General features: G+C 37.5%; 2 protein-coding genes across 4 annotated transcripts in view; one reads left to right on the top strand and one right to left on the bottom strand.

Annotated features, from left to right (window-relative positions):
- Positions 1–17,500, top strand: part of LOC133658141 (prolactin-releasing peptide receptor-like) — a 103,959-nt gene that overhangs the window by 51,075 nt on the left and 35,384 nt on the right. The window lies entirely within an intron of this gene.
- The window catches only part of LOC133658142 (G-protein coupled receptor 4-like), a 34,951-nt gene continuing 33,943 nt past the window's right edge, over positions 16,493–17,500 (bottom strand). For all 3 annotated transcript variants that reach the window (XM_062059800.1, XM_062059803.1, XM_062059802.1), the window contains one exon: positions 16,493–17,500. This exon is cut by the window's right edge and continues 506 nt beyond it. In XM_062059800.1, the coding sequence (XP_061915784.1) occupies positions 16,991–17,500 (510 nt within the window). In that variant the 3' untranslated portion in view covers positions 16,493–16,990.

Genomic DNA, 17,500 nt, shown 5'->3' with positions numbered 1-17,500 from the left:
GTTTATCTCCAGTCTTATAAATTGGTGCAACTTTAGCTATTTTCATTTTGTTTGGAAATGTACCTGTTTGAAATGATAGGTTACTAATATACATTAATGGTCCTGAGATCTCTTCAATAACCTTTTTTATCGTTTCCATATCAATTCCGTTACAATCAGTTGAAGTCTTAGATTTACATTTTTTCACGATTGTAACTATTTCCTCCTGTGTCACATTACTGAGGAACATGGAGTTGGGATTTCGCTCTATGGTATCATTATAGTCCTCAATTGGAACTGGGTCTGGAATCCTTTCTTCCAATTTTGGTCCAATATTTACAAAATAATTATTGAAGCTTTCAACTACTTCCTTTATGTTGTCATTTTTTTTATTTTCATCTAAAAAGTATTGAGGGTAGTCCCTCTTAGTTCCATTTTTAATAATGCTATTGAGGATGCCCCATGTTGCTCTCATATTATTTTTGTTCCTGTCCAACAATTCACTGTAATATTCTTTTCTACATGATCGTAGTATGTCTGTTAACTTGTTTTTATACTTTTTGTACTTAATTTCTGCCTCTATAGTTCTTTGTGCTATAAATTCTCTATATAGTGTATTCTTCTTCTTACAAGCAGTTTTTAATCCTTTTGTCATCCATGGTTGATTATTCTTTCTCTGCTTGTTACTGAGTTGTATCCATGGACAATGTTTGTCATAAAGTATTATGAACTTGTTTAAGAAATGTTCATATGCTTCATCAACCTCTTTTTCATTATACACATTGTCCCAATCTTGCTTTTGTAGCTCAATTTTGAAGGCAGTCATCCTCTTCTCTGTGCATAGTCTTCGAAATGTCCTTTTGTCTTCCATGTTCTTCTTGTAGTTTCCATTATATATTGTAAAAACTGGCAGATGATCACTACCGTCGGTTATAAGTAGACCACTTGTAGTGTTATTATCAAAATCATTGGTAAAAATATTATCAATAAGCGTGGCACAGTGTGCTGTGATTCTGCTTGGCCTTGTGATTTTAGGATATAGACTGATGCTGTACATTGTATCAATGAAGTCATCAATAGACTTTTGCTTGTTGGGGTTCAATAAGTCAATATTAAAGTCACCACATAAGAACATTATTCTTTGACCATTGTCCATGTAAGTTGCCTTGATCCATTCTTCAAATGTTTCTATACTTGACTTAGGTGATCTATATATACAACTGATGAATATGTTTTTGCTTTTTTCCTGACATATTTCAATGGTTATACATTCTAAGATATTATCAATGGCAAATGACATGTTTTTTACCACTTTGTAGTTCAGGTTCTTCATCACGTACACAGCTACTCCTCCTCCATTTTTGTTGGTTCTGTTGATGTAGTTTAGTTCATATCCCTCCAGATCAAAATCTATTCCTTTTTTATCATCAATCCATGTTTCTGTGACAGCAATCACTTTGAAGGGTTCGTTGATGTGTTCCAAAAAGTTCTTAATGTTATTGTAATTTGCATACAAGCTTCTACTATTAAAATGAATAATTGACAATTTGTTATCACATTCAATGTTGCTATTATATTGATCATCTGTATAATAAAAACAACTATTACTGATGTGGGAGAAAAAATGTGTATCTGGATCTATATCATTTTCCAAATCCTGGTTTTTGTGATCTTTGTTGCAGAAATTTTTTAGTTCCATATTTTCTTGTTCAACAAACTTTGATGTTGTTTCAATAATCTCTATAAGTGTAGGTGGATGCAATCTTGAATCTAGGTCCTCTTGTTTAGTCGTCCCTTGGAACATAGTAGTGCCGATGCTGAATTTAGGTGCTTGTTTTCTGTCAGAGTCCATTATCATCGTTGTTGTGGTAGCTGTGTAAACTTTAAAAATTGTCCAGGTCCTTGATGTCATGGACAACAATTACTCTTGCTTCTGGACTTCCATTCAGCTTGATGTAGATTTTACAGTTGGCGCTCCAAGTTCCCTGGATTTTTCCCTGCCTTCTCAAGTCGCGTGCTTTCTTGGCGATTCCAGCATTGCGTTTTGTGAGATGCTCATTCATGTACACATTTGTTCCCTTCAGCTTCTTTCCCTGTCTCAGCAGTGCCATTTTAGATTTTCTGTTTACGAGTTTCACAAGCACGACTGGAGTGGCGTTGTTGTTTCTTCCGTTCAGTGGGATGCATGTTTCGATGGTATTAATGTCAATTTCAATTTCTTTTGATTGCAGGAAGTTGACCACTTGCTGTTCTGCTGAGACCATATCCATTTCATCTGGTTCACCTTCATTATTCACAGCTTTCGCATAGGATCTTGGTTTAATTCGGTGCCCTGTCACAATGATATCATTCATTCGTTTATCCTGATCCATTTCATCTATGATGTTCCTCAGCATGTTGTTGTCTTCTTGAAGGATCTTCATTTGTTTGCTCATTTCAGTGGCTTCTTTATTTCTTCTGTTGTTCTCTTTTTTCATTTCTTTCATTTCTTCTTTCATTTCTTTCATATCCTCTTTCCATCCATCCATCAATTCTTCCAATTTTTGTAACATTTCTTCTTTAAATTCCTGGAGTATTTTTTGTAGTATCCCTTCTTGAATCCCATCATGTCCTGTGCCCAGCTTCAAATCAGTATTTCCAGTCAATCCTTTAACTTTTGGCATCGCTGTAGTCACTGACGTCAGCGCCTCTTATGTCTTAAGGGCAGTTACCTCTTTAGCGACTTGCGGCACTTTTAACTTGTTTTTTCAACTATTTCGTACCTTGCGCCGTTCAGAGATCAATTTGAGGTGTCAGCCTGTCAACTTATATCACTCTGCGACGTCGGGATCACTTTAAAACAGCTGTAAACTTGCCGTAACTTTTGGTTGCTAGGCAACCGCTTTGAACTGCGGGAGGCGCCTTTGGCTTGAGGCTAACGGCTCTTCCACTCGCCTTATTTCAGCGTATCAGTGCCTCTCAACTGACCAAAATCAGATCGAAGATGCCAGGTGACTCTCCTGTGGCTGTGATCGCAAATCAGTGGTCAAATCAGTGGTCAAAATCTTCAGACTTAACAAAAACTCCGGTAGCAGAAGCGGAGCTTTTTTCTTTGCGTCCTTTCTCATTGACAGGACGTAGGTGAAATTGGATCGGCGCACCTGACGAGCTTTCACAATGCACTAGTGTGCTGCGGCACAGCGGTTGGGAATCACTGATGCGCACAAAGTAAAGAAATCAGCAGCATTCAATCTATCCGCTGTAATAACATCGCGTCTCCGCTACGCTGTACAGCAATGTGTCCAGGCTGGTCCACAAAAACACCCCAGGAAGAGATGCGGGGTTGCCGTGGCAACAACACATGAGAGCCCTTACGCCAGGTGTATTTAAGGGGCACACTCGGGCCTAAGCAGAGTGTTTGTTATGACCAATAGTGGCAAGCAAGTTATTGATCAGAGAGGTTTTGTTGGACAGCAACAATAACACAAGCGGAATGGTCTGCTCTAAGTATAGACTGTCAATAAAATACTTTCAGCCCAACCCTGCAGTGCATTAGGGCGTCACAATGGCAATGAGTGCAGTCACATGACCACATTAAGGCCTAACAGTGTGTAATGGATTTGGAACAAGATAGAGGAAAATCTATTGTCATACAAATATATAACATATTTAGTCTTGAATCCTTGGAACCTCAATTGTGAGTTTTTAATTTAGCACTGTACCAAAAAATGTAATATAAAAATATCATTGTGTTGCCAACTATTCAGGCACTCGGCCTAATAAAACTACTAACTATAAGTAAGCACTTTTTTAAATGTTTTGTTGTTTTTGCAAAAAATAAAAACTACATAAACATGTTGGCCTTTAAAGCATTAAAACCCCCCTCAAATATAAGTCATATTTCTATTTCAGGCTGAAGTAATTCATAAAGTGGAAAAAATATCATACATATTTACAGCAGTTTTGAGGGTGACGTTTTTGGGAAGTGTGAGTTTTTATTTTAAACTGTAATTAAAAAAAAAAATTAAAATCAATGTTACTGCCGACTATTGAGCCACTCTGCCTGATAAAAATACAAATTATTAGTAAGCATTTTTTTTTTTTAAATGTCTTTAAGCTTTGTTGTTTTAAAAAATATATATATACAATTTAAAAAAAACTATGTAAACAAACAATACCCCAAACTATTTTTTTTTACTAAAAATATATCTTTCAGGCTGAGGTTTAATTTATAAAGTGGAAGAAATATCAACATATAATATGTTTACAGCAGTTTTTGTAACGCTGCCGTTACGCTGCGTGTGAGTTTTTATTTAACACTGTACAAAAACATAACACTTGAAATTCAATATTACTGCCAACTGTTCAGCCACTCGGCCTGATAAATATATTATTTGTTAGTAAGCACTTTTTGAAATGTGTTTTTGTTTTTAGTGTTGTTTTTTAAACAATGTAAACATTCTGGTCTTTGTACCTCAAAATAAAATTAATATTTCAGATTCATAGTTCAGCCTGAAGTACTTCCTAAAGTGGAAATAAATATCAATATGTACCATATTTACAGCAGTTTTTGGGAAGCTGACATTTTTTTAATGTCTTTAGGACCTTGAGTATGAGTTTTGAACACTGCACAAAAAATAACAAAATCAATTTTACTGCCAGCTATTGAGCCACTCGGCCTAATAAAAATATCAATTATTAGCAAGCACTTTTTGAAATGTGTCTTAGGTATGTTTTTTTTTTTCAACAAAATTTTTAAAAAAATCATACTTACAAACATACTGACTTTTAAAGGGTTAAAATCCCCCGAAATATAAATTTTATTTATATTTCAGGCCGAAGAAATGTATAAAGTGGAAGCACAGTTTTTGTCCTTAGGACGTTAAGCGTGAGGTTGTTTTTTTAACACAGTACGAGAAAAATAACAACGCATAAAAATCAATGTTGCTGCCACTCAGGGTCTTCCAATAAGAAAAGACATTTTTAGTAAACACTCCTTAAAGTGTGTTTAGGTCTGTGATTTCTTTTCAAATAAATAAATAAAACCTCATTACGTAACATAAAACCTCATAAATACAATTAACATCTCTGATAATTTGAGCTTAACAATAAACTCATTTTAATGTAGAAAAACAATATGAATATAGTTTATGATATAGGGTTGTACGGTATACCGGTATTAGTATAGTACCGCGATACTAATGAATCATTTTCAGTACGATACCGTCTCTGAAAAGTACCGGTCCCGCGTCGAAGTCACGTCGTGTCATTGCTGGTTTACGAGCAGACGAGCATGTTCGGCAGCGCACAATCACGGAGTACTTACAAACAGACACAGTGTGTAGACAGAATTGGGAGAACGGACGCATTTTGGCTTAAAAATTAAAGATAAAGGTGAAGTTATAACACTGAAACGCCGTCAGGAAGAGGTGCTTTAAGACATGGCTAGCTAGCAAGCGGCTAACGTCCATCCGCAATCGGCAGTGTTTTAGCTACTTCTAAATCACTAATCCTCGCCTCCATGGCGACAAATAAATCAAGTTTCTTACAAGTATCATCCCTGCAGGACGAGGAATAGCTAAACATGCTTCACTACACGCTGTAGCTCACCGGCGTCAGAATGTAAACAAACGCCATTGGTGGATCTACACCTGACATCCTGATACCTGATATCAAGTACAGGCATATATCTAGTCGATGATACTATGATTACGTCGATATTTTTTGGCATCACAACATCTTTCGTTTTTTTAAAATGTATATTATGTTTATAAACGCAGGAAATATGTCCCTGGACACATGAGGGCTTTGAATATGACCAATGTATGATCCTGTAACGACTTGGTATCGGTTTGATACTCAAATGTGTGGTATCATCCAAAACTAATGTAAAGTATCAAACAACAGAAGAATAATAGTGGGGGCCCTTAGGGAGATTTTAGGGTGTGTTCGTTCACTTTTGTCTAAAAGTGCCAAATTTGGCACAGGTGTAGCTCAGGGCATACTTAAATGATTTGGCTAGGGCGCCGGTGACCTTTGGGGTCGCCAGAGCGGCTGATCCAATATGGCCACCACCTGAACACACTTTTGCCTCTACATTTGAACCAGATGAGCTACAAATCCAAACTTGGTGTCTATTTCATGTTTTTTGACAATTACAAATATGATGGAAAAATCATCTTTATGATTGGGTGTGTCTGGACACCTAATTAGCATATTTCCAAGATGCAGTTTTGTAAAAATTAGGTGTACCTTTAACTTTTGATACTTTTTGCAAACTATTTTAGGATTTTTTGAGCATCAGAAACATACTGGAATGATCAGATTTATGATCATTTATTTATTAGAGCACTTTAATTTCCATATTAACAACACAGCCATTATCTACCAAAATGTATTGCACATATATTTCAACACAGATAGAATGTAAAGCTACCGATATATTTCATTGTAACATTAGTAAAAGTAGAGAAAGTCAGTGTTACCCGCCCTTCCCCCCTGTAACATAGGTTTCTGTTTCAACAGAAACAGAAACGTACTGTATCTTACAGAGAAGGCTCCGACACTGTTATCCACACAGTGTGATAATAGTTTGGTCCCTCGACAGGCTACTGTTGTGCCTCCTGACTTCTCCTGATGTGAAAATCATACAGAAGAGCGTATCTATGTACAGTCATTCTACTGGCTAATCTAACACTGAAAATCATCAACTTTATTTTCATGTAATGCATTTTTTAGTGTAGCTATTATCAAACAATATGGCCGCCACATCATCTGATAGTAATAGTAGCAGCAGCAGCATCAATTGGGACTTATGTTGTCTCTGCCAATTACAGTCTGATGACCCCTTACAAACACCCAAAAGCGAAAGAGTTTTGTCGCTAGAAAAGGATCTCAAAGATTTCATTGAAATTGCGAATGCTATACCTTCATGTATAAATGTCACATTGATCAATTGAATGATGGTTCAGGTATCGCATCAACACTTGTATTAAATAAGGCCAAATACCACAAACGCTGCAGAAGCTACTGTAGTAGTTCTCGTGTTAAAAGGGCTCGAAAGCATGAGGATCATGCTGTCCCCTCCTTATTAAAGGCCTACTGAAACCCACTACTACGGACCACGCAGTCTGATAGTTTATATATCAATGATGAAATCTTAACATTGCAACACATGCCAATACGGCCGGGTTGACTTATAAAGTGCAATTTAAAATTTCCCGCAAAATATCCGTCTGAAAACGTCTCGGTATGATGACGTTTGCGCGTGACGTCACGGGTTGAAGGAGGCATTTTGGAATAGCACGGTGGCCAGCTTAAGTCGTCTGTTTTCACCACAAAATTCCACAGTATTCTGGACATCTGTGTTGGTGACTCTTTTGCAATTTGTTTAATGGACAATGAAGACAGCAAAGAAGAAAGCTGTAGGTGGGATCGGTGTATTAGCGGCTGGCTACAGCAACACAACCAGGACGACTTTGAGTTGGATAGCAGACGCGCTATCCGACGCTAGCCACCGACCGCACCGATGATCGGGTGAAGTCCTTCGTCGCGCCGTCGATTGCTGGAACGCAGGTGAGCACGGGTGGTGATGAGCAGATGAGGGCTGGCGTAGGTGGAGAGCTAATGTTTTTAGCATAGCTCTGTCGAGGTCCCGTAGCTAAGTTAGCTTCAATGGCGTCGTTAGCAACAGCATTGCTAGGCTTCGCCAGGCTGGACAGCATTAACCGTGTGGTTACAGGTCCAGGGTTTGGTTCGGTGTCTCCTGATAGTAGAAGTAATAATAGTATTGTTGACCTTCTGTCTATCCTTCCAGTCAGGGGCATGTTTCTTCTGTTTCTATCCGCAGTTAAGCACGATGCTATCACGTTAGCTCCGAAGCTAAAGTGCTTCACCGATGTATTGTCGTGGAGATAAAAGTCACTGTGAATGTCCATTTCGCGTTCTCGACTCTCATTGTCAAGAGGATATAGTATCCGAGGTGGTTTAAAATACAAATCCGTGATCCACAATAGAAAAAGGAGAAAGTGTGGAATCCAATGAGCCCTTGTACCTAAGTTACGGTCAGAGTGAAAAAAGTTACGTCCTGCACTACACTCTAGTCCTTCACTCTCACGTTCCTCATCCACAAATCTTTCATCCTCGCTCAAATTAATGGGGTAATCGTCGCTTTCTCTGTCCGAATCGCTCTCGCTGCTGGTGTAAACAATGTGCAGATGTGAGGAGCTCTTCAACCTGTGACGTCACGCTACTTCCGGTACAGGCAAGGCTTTTTTTATCAGCGACCAAAAGTTGCGAACTTTATCGTCGATGTTCTCTACTAAATCCTTTCAGCAAAAATATGGCAATATCGCGAAATGATCAAGTATGACACATAGAATGGATCTGCTATCCCCGTTTAAATAAGAAAATCTCATTTCAGTAGGCCTTTAAGTCCTAAAAAGCTTCAATCAAGTCATCCCCAAACCAGTGGTATTCATTGTGTGATGTGTGAAGGGGAGGATACGAAAAAGGCATTAACAAATAATGTTGATTCCAAAATGAAAAGCTGGGCAGAATCTAGTAAAGATTTTAAACTTCTTGGGAGATTAGTTACTCAAGCGTCTGTTGTGCACGCAGCAGATGTGTACTATCATACCAAATCTTATCTGAACTTGAGATATGTTGCACAACATAAAACATCTTCCAGCATATCAGAAGAAGTGAATCCAGGGAAACCTTTGACCCTCTGACTAAAGCGCAAATTGTTGCCCTAGTTGAGGATTCAGATTGCTCCTTCACAATTTCAAATTGAAGGCAACTCTATAGAACCCTTATGAATTAAGGGCATGTCTGTTGTTATAATGAACCTCACACAACAACATTCCAGACACGTCTCCTCTCTTTTCTGCCTGACTGGAGTGAACACCAGAAAGGGAGGGAGACGTACATTGCAAGCAAGCAAAAAGTGGCAGACAGTGTAGCTAGAGGCCATGATTCCAACCAGATTGATCAAGATGAGGCCCTTTTGTTGACAAGGGCTGCCTTGGTTTTACACAAATATTGTTTACAACCAGGACACAAATTTGATGGCAGCTTACCTTCCAACTGTCTTATGGTATCTGTTCCTGAACCTTTAGAGCAGGGGTCACCAACCTTTTTGAAACCAAGAGCTACTTCTTGGGTACTGATTAATGCGAAGGGCTACCAGTTTGATACACACTTAAATAAATTGCCAGAAATAGCCAATTTGCTCAATTTACCTTTAACTCTATGTTATTATTAATAATTAATGATATTTACACTTAATTGAACGGTTTAAAAGAGGAGAAAACACGAAAAAAATGACAATTAAATTTTGAAACATAGTTTATCTTCAATTTCGATTCTTTAGAATTCAAAATTCAACCGAAAAAAAGAAGAGAAAAACTAGCTAATTCGAATCTTTTTGAAAAAATTAAAAAAATAATTTATGGAACATCATTAGTAATTTTTCCTGATTAAGATTAATTTTTGAATTTTGATGACATGTTTTAAATAGGTTAAAATCCAATCTACACTTTGTTAGAATATATAACAAATTGGACCAAGCTATATTTCTAACAAAGACAAATCATTATTTCTTCTAGATTTTACAGAACAATTTTTTTTTAAAGAAATTCAAAAGACTTTGTTATAAGATTTAAATTTGATTCTACAGATTTTCTAGATTTGCCAGAATAATTTTTTTAAATTTTAATCATAATAAGTTTGAAGAAATATTTCACAAATATTCTTCGTTGAAAAAACAGAAGCTAAAATGAAGAATTAAATTAAAATGTATTTATTATTCTTTACAATAAAAAAATAAATTTACTTGAACATTGATTTAAATTGTCAGGAAAGAAGAGGAAGGAATTTAAAAGGTAAAAAGGTATATGTGTTTAAAAATCCTAAAATCATTTTTAAGGTTGTATTTTTTCTCTAAAATTGTCTTTCTGAAAGTTATAAGAAGCAAAGTAAAAAAAATAATGAATTTATTTAAACAAGTGAAGACCAAGTCTTTAAAATATTTTCTTGGATTTTCAAATTCTTTTTGAGTTTTGTCTCTCTTAGAATTAAAAATGTCGAGCAAAGCGAGACCAGCTTGCTAGTAAATAAATACAATTTAAAAAATAGAGGCAGCTCACTGGTAAGTGCTGCTATTTGAGCTATTTTTAGAACAGGCCAGCGGGCTACTCATCTGGTCCTTACGGGCTACCTGGTGCCCGCGGGCACTGCGTTGGTGACCCCTGCTTTAGAGTATTCAATGATATTGTCCTTCAAGGACCAGGACTCCTCAAAGCCATGCACCAACAATGAGGGTGCAGCTTTTGTCAAGTAATTGGGGAACAAAAACAACAACCCCCCCCCCCCCCCCCCAAAAAAAAAAATTATAAAAAAATAATTAAAAAAAATAAAAAAGGCCTCCACGTGGCCTCCCCGCCCCGCAAGTAGCCAAAGAGTAGTTGCCCTTTAAGCGAAACCAATGTCTTCAAAATGTCACAACCACAGCCACCACCCCCCCCCCTCCCCCTCCCCTCGCCCCCGACATTTCATATAAACATTAGAAAGGAATCATGCATGTTGCACCAGATTTTACTCATAACAATGCCCACGTTACGTCCAATGTCTTCAGAATAGCAAAACGCCACTTGGAAATTAGCAAGTTAGGGGTCTAGACACACCCAAAAATAAAAATGAGCATTCCAACACATTTCTAATTGTCAAGACACATGAAATAGACACCAAGTTTACAATTGTAGCTCATCTGTTTCAAATGTTAGAGACAAAAGCTAATATCCCTAAGGGCCTCCACTATAAGTGATTATTACATTTTAACAAAGTGTAGATAGAACATGTTAAAAGAGAAAGTAAGCAGATATTAACAGTAAATGAACAAGTCGATTAATAGTTCATTTTCTACTACTTGTCCTTAATAATGTTGACAAAATAACTGAATGGAAAATGACACAATATGTTACTGCATACGTCAGCAGACTAATTAGGAGGCTTTGTTTGCTTACTTACTACTAAAAGACAAGTTGTCTTGTATGTTCACTATTTTATTTAAGGACTTAACTGCAATAAGACACATATGTTTAATGTACCCTAACATTTTTTGTTAAAATAAAGCCAATAATGCAATTTTTTGTATAAAGTGGAATGATATATAACATACTTAGCGCAGTTTTTGACCACAGGACGTTAAGCGTGAGTTTTTATTTAACACTGTACGAGAAAAATAACGCATAAAAATCAATGTTGCTGCCACTCAGTGTCTTCCAATAAGAGTATACATTTTTACTGAACACTCCTTTAAAGTGTGTTTAGGTTTGTGTTTTCTTTTCAAATAAATAAATAAAACCTCATAAGTACTTACGTAACAAAAAACATAACATAACATAAAACCTCAATACAATGAACATTTCTTACTTATTGTTTGAGCTTAAGGATAGACTTGTTTTAATGTGGAAAAAATATGAATATAGTGTATGAAACAATCACGGGTATGTTAGACAACTGCGTGAGGATATATAAAGATCTCGTGTATGGTTGTTCTCACACGTTTTTATTTCCTTTGACATAATCATGCAATATTTTTGAATACAAGCATATGTGACAAAGAAAATGTGTGTGCAGTGGCCGTGTGGAGCCTTGTGCCACATATCCGGGCTGATAAATAGCAATCTTTTCCCCCCTCATCCTTGCAGCGCCCCTTGGACCACCCATAGCTAAAGCCGCTGCTGTCTGTATCATCATTATTACCTCTGCCAGGAGTTGATGTATTCACTGTGGTTTGTCAACCTTTTTTGAGCCAAGGCACATTTTTTGCATTGAAAAAATGCGGAGGCACACCACCAGCAGAAATCATTAAAAAACGAAAGTCAGTTGACAGTAAAAAGTCGTTGTCACAATTGTTGGATATTACTTTAAAGCATAACCAAGCATGCATCACTATAGCTCTTGTCTCAAAGTAGGTGTACTGTCACCGCCTGTCACATCACTCCATGACTCATTTTGAGGGTTTTTTTGCTGTTTTCCTGTGTGTTGTGTTTTTGTTCTTGTCTTGCGCTCCTATTTTGGTATTTTCCTGTAGCAGTTTCATGTCTTCCTTTGAGCAATATTTCCCGCATCTACTTTGTTTTAGCAATCAATAATATTTCAGTTGTTTTTAACCTTCTTTGTGGGGACATTGTTGATTGACATGTCCTGTTCGGATGTACATTGTCTTTGCTCCACAGCAAGTCTTTGCTGTCGTCCAGCATTCTGTTTTTGTTTACTTTGTAGCCAGTTCAGTTTTAGTTTCGTTCTGCGTAGCCTTCCCTAAGCTTTAATGCCCTTTCTTAGGGGCACTCACCTTTTGTTTATTTTTGGTTTAAGCATTAGACACCTTTTTACCTGCACACTGCCTCCCGCTGTTCCCGACATCTACAAAGCAATTAGCTACCGGCTGCCACCTACTGATATGGAAGAGTATTACACGGTTACTCTGCCGAGCTCTAGACAGCACCGACACTCAACAACAACACATCATTTGCAGACTATACTTACTGGTTTGCAAAAAATATTTTTAACCCAGATAGGTGAAATTAGATCATCTCCCACAACACACCAGACTATCTCACGGCACACTACTTTTACGTTATGAGGCTGAACGCAGCACGCCATGCGTGTTAGCACAACTACGGTAAACACGCTGTCTGGCTAGCTCAGCTGTGTACAAACAAAACATGAAATGTGGGCTAATACTTTACAGATACTGTAATATGACTGTTCATGTTTTTTCAGTCGGTACAGATTGGTGTTCTATCGCACCAAACGCGTTTGGTGCTGACATAGAAGCTAGCTTATCTTTTGCCGTAGCTAGCTTTGACGGCTAATACCGTGGTTAGTTCGCTACAAAAAGAGTACCCCAGTGTTCACTCTTACAATAACAACATCGCTACAGCTTGGTTGTTACACGGGTTACGGAACGCAAATGAAGTATTGTTGACAGTTTTTGAATGTATTTTTCAACGGATTTGGAGGAAGAATTGTTTGCTCCCATTAGCTTAATTGCTAGCCACCTCGAACAAACCGATTATTATGCTAAAAAACGGGAAAAAAAAAAAACTTTTGCCTTGTTGTCTCTCATAAGGATTGTGAACGATAGGCAACATTTTTTTTAAAGTGCAATTCCCCTTTTATTTAGTTTGTTTCCAGTGTTTCCCCCCTCATTTTGTACATTCTAATTGGGTCGTCCAGCAAGGCCGTGAAAGGGGAACTTCACTTTTTTGGATCCTTCACAATCATTACGATGGATGTATTTTTTTTTTAAAGCGTTGTAATGCTGTCATTAGGATGTTCATATATTCACATTTAGATTAATATATGAACATTGAGTACCTTGAAGGTAGAAAAGCGCTATACAAGTATAACCCATTTATAACCCATTATCATTATTAACATCATAACAGTCAGCATCCTAATGACAGCAGACTTTGTACTGTAAGTGATGGGTTTTTTTATGTTTGTTGGCTCTCGGGAAATCCGCAGTGAGTAATAATCAGTGATGATGGGGAAAAAAGGAAACGTGGTGATGCTGATCAAAATCCGTAAATATAACAAATTATATTATAAATGTGCCTGTTAATACATTACATATAAACTTGCATTGTGTACATAAAACCTCAATGGAGGTGTTTGGATGTTTTTTTTAAGGGGGTTTATAGAGCAGAATAGAGCGGCTCCATATGTAAGCAGACTTTTGATCGCATTTATTTAATATTTAGAATGCATTAAAAATCCATCTGTCTTTCATAATGATTGTGAAGCATATAGGCAAAACAATTTTAAAAGTGTAATCCCCCTTAATTTGGTTTGTTTCCAGTGTTTTCCCCCTCATTTTGTACATTCCTAATTGGGTCGTCCAGCAAGGCCGTGAAAGGGGAACTTCACTTTTTTGGAGGAATTTTGCCTATCGTTCACAATCATTACGACAGATGTATTTTATTTTGAATGCATTCTAATGCTGTCATTAGGATGTTCAAATATTCACATTTAGATGAATGTATGAACATCATAACAGTCAGCATCCTAATGACAGCAGACTTTGTACTGTAAGTGATGTTTTATTATGTTTGTTGGCTCTCGGGAAGTCTGCAGTGAGTAATAATCAGTGATGATGGGGAAAAAAAGGAAACGTGGAGATGCTGATCAAAATCCGTAAAAATTAAATGTTATTATAATATTATAAATGTGCCTGTTAATACATTACATTTATACTTACATCATGTACATAAAACCTCAATGGAGGTGTTTGGATGTTTTTATAAGGGCTTTATACGCAGAATAGAGCGGCTCCATATGTAAGCTGACTTTTGATCGCATGTATTTAATATTTAGAATGCATTAAAAATCCATCTGTCTTTCATAATGATTGTGAACCCTAGGCAACATTTTTTTAAAGTGCAGTTCCCCTATAATTTGGTTTGTTTCCAGTGTTTTCCCCCTCATTTTGTACATTCCTAATTGGGTCGTCCAGCAAGGCCGTGAAAGGGGAACTTCACTTTTTTGGAGGAATTTTGCCTATCGTTCACAATCATTACGACAGATGTGTTTTTTTTTTAAAGCATTCTAATGCTGTCATTAGGATGTTCATTTATTCACATTTAGATGAATGTATGAATAACAGTCAGCATCCTAATGACAGCAGACTTTGTACTGTAAGTGATGTTTTATTATGTTTGTTGGCTCTCGGGAAGTCTGCAGTGAGTAATAATCAGTGATGATGGGGAAAAAAATGGAAACGTGGAGATGCTGATCAAAATCCGTAAATATTAAATTATATTATAAATGTGCCTGTTAATACATTACATATATACTTGCATTGTGTACATAAAACCTCAATGGAGGTGTTTGGATGTTTTTTTAAGAAGGTTTATAGGCAGAATAGAGCGGCTCCATATGTAAGGTGACTTTTGATCGCATTTATTTCATATTTAGAATGCATTAAAAATCCATCTGTCTTTCATAAGGATTGTGAAGCATAGGCAACATTTTTTTTTAAAGTGCAGTTTTCCTATAATGTGGTTTGTTTCCGGTGTTTTCCCCCTCATTTTGTACATTCCTAATTGGGTCATCCTTTAAGGCTGTGAAAGGGGAACTTCACTTTTTTGGAGGAATTTTGCCTATCGTTCATAATCATTACGACAGATGTATTTTTTTTTGTGCATTCTAATGCTGTCATTAGGATGTTCATATAATCACATTTAGACGAATATATGAACATCAAAACAGTCAGACTGTGCAGACTTTATACAGTAAGTGATGTTTTATTATGTTTGTTGGCTCTCAGGAAGTCTGCAGTGAGTAATAATCAGTGATGATGGAAAAAAAATTGAAATTATTGCGATTTATCAAAATCCGTAAATATAAAATGTTATTATATTATAAAAGTGACTGTTAATAAATTACATTTATTCTTACATCATGTACATAAAACCTCAGTGGAGATGTTTTTTAAGGGCTTCATAGGCAGAATAGAGCGGCTCCATATGTAAGTGGACTAGGGTTCTACGGTATACCGGTATTATTATACCAATAGATACTAATGAATCATATTCGGTAGTATACTGGCTCTGTAATGTACCGGTCCACCACCCCCCGGTCATCGTCGCATTGTGTCATTGCTGGTTTACGAGCAGACGAGCATGTTCGGTAGCGCACAATCACGGAGTACTTACAAACAGTCAATGTGTGTGTATACACGAACGCATTTTGGCTTAAAAACTAAAGATAAAGGTGAAGTTTAACACTGAAACGCCCTCAGGAAGAGGTGCTTTAAGACATGGCTAGCTAGCTAGCGGCTAGAGTCCAGCTCCAGTCGGCAGTGTTTTATCTACTTCTAAGTCACTAATCCTCGCCTCCATGGCGACAAATAAAGTAAGTTTCTTACAAGTATCATCCCTGCAGGACGAGGAATAGCTAAACATGCTTCACTACACACTGTAGCTCACCGGTGTCAAAATGTCAACAAATGCCATTGGTGGATCTAAACCTAAGATCCACTGTAATGATACGTATCTAGTCGATACTACTATGATTACATTGATATTTTTTGGCATCACATCTTCTTTCCTTTTTTTAAAATGTATTTTATGTTTATAAACTCAGGAAATATGTACCTGGACACATGAGGACTTTGAATATGACCAATGTATGATCCTGTAACGACTTGGTATCGTATTGATACCCAAATTTGTGGAATCATCCAAAACTAATAAATAAAGCATCCAAACAACAGAAGAATAAGTGATTATTACATTTTAACAGAAGTGTAGATAGAACATCTTAAAAGAGAAAGTAAGCAGATAGTAACAGTAAATGAACAAGTAGATTAATAATTCATTTTCTACCACTTGTCCTTAATAATGTTAACAAAATAATAGAATGATAAATGACACAATATGTTACTGCATATGTCAGCAGACTAATTAGGAGCCTTTGTTTGCTTACTTACTATGAAAAGACAAGTCGTCATGTATGTTCACTATTAAAGGACAAACTTGCAATAAGAAACATATGTTTAATCGACCCTAAGATTTTTTGTTAAAATAAAGCCATTAATGCAATTTTTTTGTGGTCCCCTTTATTTAGAAAAGTATCGAAATAATTTTGGTATCGGGACAACACTAAAGTGGACCTTTGATCGCATTTATTTAAAATTTAGAATGCATTAAAAATCCATCTGTCGTTATGGCTTTCATAATGATTGTGAAGCATAGGCAAAAGTGCAGTTCCCCTGTAATGTCCAAAATGGACCCAAGCGGCCCCTGCATCCTTTATACTTCTGTTATAGAAGGACGATTGTTCCTTATCACCATGCAATCCACAGACGCTGCCAATATGCAACATGTCAGGCAAATGACCACTGGGTGATCCTTGTCTTCTCCACTGCGCAGGATATGAGAGCTGCGGACAAATATGGCGACATCAAGGATGTGATTATGTGGCTGATAAAGCTAGTAAATAATCCTTATCCTGCAGACATTCAGATTAAATTGTTGTTGGTCTTTCCTCGGCGGTGGTCGGCCAGAGCGCACTCTTCCGCTTCTGTCCTTTTATGCCGGTTGCAGCACATTTTCACCTTCTCCTGCACGCCGTTGCTGGCCAGCATGTAGAGCACGGGGTCCATCACGCAGTTCAGGCTCGACAAGGCCAGCGTGCAGGAGAAAGCAAAGTGCATCTTCTGCTCGAACTGGCAGTAACTGGCGTGGTCGTGGGTGTAGAAGACGAGCGAGCGCACCAGGAGGAGAACGTGGTACGGCGCGAAGCACAAGGAGAAGATGCCGATCACGCCGAAACAGAGAAGGCGGACTTTTCTCTTGACCTGCGCGTTCAAGCCGGGACTCTGCGCCACGGTGGCGAGCACCCTCCAGTAACTGACGGCCAACACCAGCAGGGGGATCAAGAAGCCCGCGCCCACGCGCACCAGGTTGAATAAGGCGATACGTTCCTGCATGGGGTAGGTCTCGTAACACCTGTCGTTGTTGTACGCGTC

The sequence above is a fragment of the Entelurus aequoreus genome, linkage group LG10 (genome assembly GCF_033978785.1).
Source record: "Entelurus aequoreus isolate RoL-2023_Sb linkage group LG10, RoL_Eaeq_v1.1, whole genome shotgun sequence".
NCBI classification, from domain to species: domain Eukaryota; kingdom Metazoa; phylum Chordata; class Actinopteri; order Syngnathiformes; family Syngnathidae; genus Entelurus; species Entelurus aequoreus.
Note: the sequence above shows the minus strand (reverse complement) of the source record. Positions and strands in the feature narration are given on the sequence as shown.